Consider the following 5,906-nt stretch of genomic DNA (forward strand, 5'->3'; position numbering starts at 1 on the left):
TGGGTGAGTTCCTGGTCCCGGTCCTGGGCTGCACCAGGGACCCCAATGTGCCAGGGTAGCAGCCGCGCCTCCAGCTTGTCCCGCCCCTTGGGGCAGCTTTGGCAGAAGACGGGACGCAAAAGGGAAATCTCTCCAGTTCCTTCTTAAGTTCGCTGGGGCCGGTGTGGGAAATGGTTCTTCCAGACCCGGTGGAGATGCTTCTTCCTGCACAGGTCTGGGTCCCGGGTGCGGGGCCAGGCTGACAGCTGACAGCTTCTCAGGCCTTTTCACCCCAGCCTCTGTCAGCCCTGTCATCCACACTCTTCAAGTCAGTGTGACACACTCTCTCTCTCTCCCTCTCTCCCTCTCTCCCTCTCTCTCTTCCTCCCAGAAAAAGATTTACAAGTACAAGAAAGTTCTGAGTAACCCAAGCCGCTGGGAAGTGGTCTTGAAAGAGATCCGGACGCTGGTGGACATGGCCCTGAGCTCCCCGCTGCAGGACGACTCCATCAACCAAGCCCCCCTGGAAATCGTCTCCAAACTGCTCTCCGAGGTGAGACCCTGCTGGCTCGGCCCTCTCCCCTGAAGCCCAAGGCCTTCCCCTACCAGGTGGGCAGAGCTCCACTGGGGCTCTGCCTCCCTGTTGCCAAAGGGAGCAGCTGTCCGGAAGCCTGAGAGGGAAGCCCTGGCCGGGAGGGCCAGGGATTGTGGGAAGGTGCAGGAGGAGCTGTCCCCACCCTCGGCCCCCAGGTCCCACTCAGGATCAAGGTGCTGGTGCATGTTCAGCGAAGGCCCACACTGCCCCTTTCGTCCCACCCTGCACTGGCTGGGACAGGTGGCCCATGTCCCCCTTCTGTCTCGATTACCCCATGTAGCCTACATGTGGGCTTTCGGGGTTTTAAGAATCAGGAAATTTTACAGCAAAGTGGGAATGTCCGGGTTCTCTAAAGGCAATCCCAAAGCCTGTCACAGTACACAGCTGGCAGCAGCTGTGCCAGGCACCCTGTGCTGAGTGAGACGTGGGCCTTGGTGGGGGTGGAGCCTGGCCTGGTCGGAGCGGGCAGCGGACGGGTGACAGATTGGGGTCAGTGCACCGGGTCGGGCGGAGAGGCACTTCCCGTCCCTCCATCCGGCTAGGCACGGGACGGAGTGTTCTCCGCAGGCCAGGACTCTGCTCCTTCATTTCCCTGCCTGGCCGTGGAGGTCACTGGACTTGGTGACCCCTGGTTTAAACCAGGCACAGTCGTCAGGGTGACGCCACTGTCCCCATCCCTGTAGAGCATCTCCCTGCCTGGTGCCTGGGTCGTTCCCACATGCAGCCCAGGCAGGAAGCCAGCACAGACGCCCGATGCTGCACGGAGAGGGTCTTTGGCCTGGGAGGAGGTGGGGCGAGAAGCAGAGAGAGCGGGTGGCTGTCACAGGCAAGGATACAGGTTGTGTTCCGGGTGGGCCTTGTGCAAAAGAGGATGGCTGAGCTCTAAAGCAAATCATAGTCACGGCCCCAAATGCCAGGCCCAGTGCCCAGCCTGTGTCAAGGCTTCAGCCTGAGCGAGGAGCACAGCTCACCTCCCCTAAGCTGGGCATATCCTGTCCCTGCTCACGTTGTCCTGGGGAGTGGCCCTGCTGTCTTGGCATCACAGATTAGGTGACAGGTCCGGGGACACTGCCTGACCCGCTCAGCCCGCTCAGGGAGTCCCCCTGCTCAGTGGACGTCCCCCGGGGCTGCCTGGCCCTGTGATGGGGAGACTACATCGCCCAGCCCCCCAGCCGGCTTCAAATGAGGCTCGTGGTCAGAACAGCGGCCTGGGCAACAGGCGCCCTCTGGCCGGCCTCCAACGGGACCCCTTTCCTCCCATCCCAACCGTGTTCCTGGCAGCCACGTGCCTGTGGCCTTGTCCTGCTTCCTGGCTATAAAGCCAGGCTGTCAGAGTCAGCTGCCCAAGTCTGCGGAGGGAGGAGCCATGTAAAGACCCGAGGGTGGAAGAGGCTTCCATATGTCGTGTCACTACTGGCTGCCAAGCCTGGAGTCAGGGTTGTTTGCCCCATCTTGGCAATTGCCGAGACCCCACCCAGGCAAATGGACCAAGCTCCGTACCTTGCTAAGTGGCACTGACATTGTCTGCGCATTCAGTAGGTGACAATCACGCTGACAGCCCGGGGACCTGCCAGGTTCTCCCAAGGACCCTGGCAGGCAGATGCTGCAGTGTCCAGAGGGGGAAACGGCACCTCCAGGAGGTCATTCTTACTCAGAGGCACTCGGTCCTGCGGGACCGGGAGCCACCCGGCTCTGGTACACAGACGCCACATCCACCTGGACGGAGACCTGGGCCTGCTGTGGCACTGGGCTTGTCCCAGGACCTCTGTGCCCAGATTTCAGCTGTAAACCAGGCCCAGGGTGTCAGAGTGGAGGCTCAGAGGCCCTGACAAGTGTCAGGCCTGGCAGCAGAGGTCTCTGAGCAGGGGTCCTGTTCTCACTGTCACAGGAGCTGATTCTGATCCAGATCTTTAAGCATCTCAGCCAGGTGTCTAGAGGGGAAAGCGGAAAAACCCACACTCACGCATGGTTGGAACCCAGGGTCGGGGCTCTGCCTCAGTTCTCTTTCCTAAAGCTGCTTTCGAGGCCTCCTGTGGAGCAGCTTCAGCCTTGCCAGAGTGGCCCAAAGCAGGCCAGGTCTGGAGGGAGCAGGGGTTCGTGGGGCACCCAGCAGCTCCGAGGAGGACCCACCTGCCTCCCCGCAGAGCAGAGTGGCATCCCCGGCTCCCTGGGCGTCACCTGAGTGTGCGGAGAGGCCACTTAGCTCAGGGTCCCCGCCTGCCCTGTGGGGCCACTTGCGAGTGCTTTCCGCTGTCCACAGCAGGAAGTGGCCCCAGTGGGGAGAGACTTCCCTGTGGAGTCGTCAGGGACGGAGGAACTGACATCCTTTGTCGACATAGCCTTCCTAGCAGGGTACACGCCTGCCAGGGAGGCCTGAAACAAGAGTCCACCCCCGGGTGGTCCGGAACTGCAACTCCGGGAGTAGAAACGAAGGCTCTGGAGTCAGACGGACAGGCAGAGGTTCAAGTCCCCAGCCCACCGCTGTGCTCAAGCACCGGGTCGGGGTTGTAGGAGAAGGAGAATCAGCAAGGTGAGCTGGCAGGGCTCTGACCCAGTGCCGAGGCCTCAGAGGAGAGACTGGAGCCGCCCTTCACCCTTCCTGGCCAAAACACTAGTATTTAACAGTCCCCGGCACCCACAGGAGGACAGAACATGTCAGTGAGTGGAGTGCTGCTCTGTGTTCCCCGGCATCCTCCCTGGTCACGGCCAGTCCTGGGGACCTGCAGGGACGCCTGATGCCCAGACCCTGGCTTCGCCCCAGACAGAAGCAAAGCCGAGGCCGCTGAGTGTTTCTGCTCTCCCCGAGTCACAGGCACGGGTGGCAGGAAAAGGCACCCATTGTGTTAACACGGATCTCAGATTGGGTTGGGGAAAAAAAAAAAAAAAACCCTAAGATTTCAGCAGGTTTAATCCATTCAACCTAATTTTGTTTTGTTTTGTTTTTGCAAGTCAACTGCAGGAGTTTGAATTAGCAAAAGCATCTGGAATGCTAGGGTTCCTTAGGAACCTGGTTTAAGAACCACTCAAATGATGCACACATCTGTCTAGAAGACTCCCTGGCAGTGAGACTCACAGAAGGGTGTGAGTTACGAGCCTGCTCTGGCTTCTAAGCAGTGTCTCTTAACAAGGCAGCAGGCTAGGAGTTACAGGCTTCCTGCCTCCTGAAGTGGCAGCGGAGTCTCACTGAGCAAGACCCCTGGACGGCCACAGCAGGTCATCAAGCATGGAAACAGAGCTCAGTTCTCTGGACTTTCAGCTTCCTACCTGCCCTGGAGGTGATCCCATCTAGTAAATTAAGGAAAAAAACTAGCTGGGCACGGTGGTACACATGCATAATCCCAACCCTCTGGGAGGCTGAGGCAGGAAGATCACAAGTTCCAATCCCACCTATACCACTTAGCAAGACTCTATCTCAGAATTTAAAAAAAAAAAAAAAAAAAAAAAAAAGTTTTCGGAGGATTGGGAATGTATCTCAGTGCAAAGACCCTGTGTTTGATCACCAGTACTGTTTAGGAAAAAAAGGAGGAAAGAAAAAAGTGATGGTCCAGTCTGAACTCTGGATCTTTGCAGTGCACCCCACCTTCCTAATCTTGTTTTCCTCCTCTGTCTCCATCCATCCCCAGAACACCAACCTGACCACCCAGGAGCACGAGAACATCATCGTGGTAAGTCCCTTGAGGCCTGGACGGGGTCCTCCCTGTCTCCCAGCCAGGCCCAGATGGCCTGCAGGGTGCTCATCTGTCTGTGGGGCTGGGCTGCCACCAGCCCGAGGCCTCTCCTGCCGAACCCACACCCAGACCCAGGTTTAATCCCCTCCCAGGCGTGAAGTGAGATGGTACTTTCTGGGATTCACGGTGATGTCAGCACCTGGCAGGTAGAACGTCTTTCCCGGGACCTGTAAGCTGTGAAATGTGACTCAGTAGGGAGAAGGACGAAATGAAACAGTACGTCCAGTGTGAAGGTCCATTTGAACTCCGAGGCCTGAGACAGGTGTAGGAAGACAGCAAAACAGAGACATGCAGTACAGGGTAGAGTCATAGACTCGCCTGGGAAAGGAGGCAGAGAAAGCTTCCCAAAGGCAATGACTTTGAAACTGGGTTATGAAGGATCAATAGGAGTTTGCCAGTTGGCAAAACAGGGTAAAAGCATCCTAAAAAGAGGGCACAAAATGTGCAGGGGCACAGAGATAGCAACATTCTGGAAGTTTCAGCACTGCTGGCACATAATGCATAAGAAAGTGGGAGTCTGGGAGAGAAAACTAGAGCTGGAAGTGAGAGGTATAGGGCTCTGTGCAGAGAGAACCTGGAAAGGGGCCCAGGTGGTCCTGCAGCTACAGCCCGTGACAAGAGCAGTGTCCCAGTCCCCTGTCTCTGGGGCTTTTCCCAGGAGCCTCATTGGACCCACGTGCACAGCAGGAAGCGAGCCCCAGTGTGATCGGTGCCTGGCAGGTGCTCCAAGGGGGCTGCTGAATTTCTGGGATGCTCTGGGCCCCTACGGCTGGTGTCAGTTCATGCAGCAGACTTCTGATCCGCGCACCTGCAGATCAGCTGCTCTGCCCCTGATGGGGCATTCGGCAGGGCGGGGCAGCAGGCTGGGGTGACTGCTCCAGGGCTCCTGAGGGACAGCTCAGAATGAAGACCAGATCTGGGGTGTTACGGGCACAGGGCAGAGGCCCGCAGCCTCCTCTGTCCCAAAGGGGATGCCCGAGGGCTTCCTGGTGGAGGGGCCGGGCCGGGTGTGGAGAGCATCCGGGATGGAGATCACCATCAGCTCAGGGGGAGAGGCAGACAGGCTGCAGAGGCAGGAGGAGCTACAGTGTGGGTGCCAGGAAGGGGTACATCCTCCTCCCCAGGGGCCCCCCTGAGCACCGCGGTCTGCAGGGGGCTGGGAAAGCAGACCTGAGGTCTCCCGGCTGCAGTGTCCAGCTGGGGCCGAGCTGAACCCTGCACCGGGCAGGGGCTGAGGACCCAGAAGAGGCAGGCCCAGCCCACAGCCCCCCACACCGCCCCTCATTGGCACCATGGCTGGCAGAGGCTGGGGATCACCGGCTGGCCTGAGCCTGTTGTTCAGACCCAGCTGTGCTCCTGCCAAGCTCCATGTGGTGGTGAAAAGTGTAGGCTTAGCCAAGTGCCGCGGCGTGTGCCCCTAACACCAGCTCTTCAGGAGGCTGAGGCAGGAGGATGGCAAGTTCAAGCCCACCCTCGGCATCTTAGTGACACCATCTCAGATTAAAATAAAAAGGGCCAAGGATGTAGCTCAGTGAGGCACTTGCCCAGTGGCTACAATGCTCTAGATTCAAGTACTGCCAAAAAAAAAAAAAAAAAAAAAAAAG

The 5,906-nt window shown here is 58.4% G+C and overlaps 1 protein-coding gene across 1 annotated transcript in view; it reads left to right on the forward strand.

The window, feature by feature from the left end:
• Positions 1 to 5,906, forward strand: part of Cmip (c-Maf inducing protein) — a 161,583-nt gene that overhangs the window by 126,335 nt on the left and 29,342 nt on the right. Inside the window, exons 4-5 of the mRNA XM_010609443.1 lie at positions 371 to 532; positions 4,198 to 4,239. Coding sequence (XP_010607745.1) covers positions 371 to 532; positions 4,198 to 4,239 — 204 coding nt within the window. The remainder of the gene's footprint in view (positions 1 to 370; positions 533 to 4,197; positions 4,240 to 5,906) is intronic.

The sequence above is a fragment of the Fukomys damarensis genome, unplaced genomic scaffold, assembly GCF_012274545.1.
Source record: "Fukomys damarensis isolate Sample0158 unplaced genomic scaffold, DMR_v1.0_HiC HiC_scaffold_32, whole genome shotgun sequence".
NCBI classification, from domain to species: domain Eukaryota; kingdom Metazoa; phylum Chordata; class Mammalia; order Rodentia; family Bathyergidae; genus Fukomys; species Fukomys damarensis.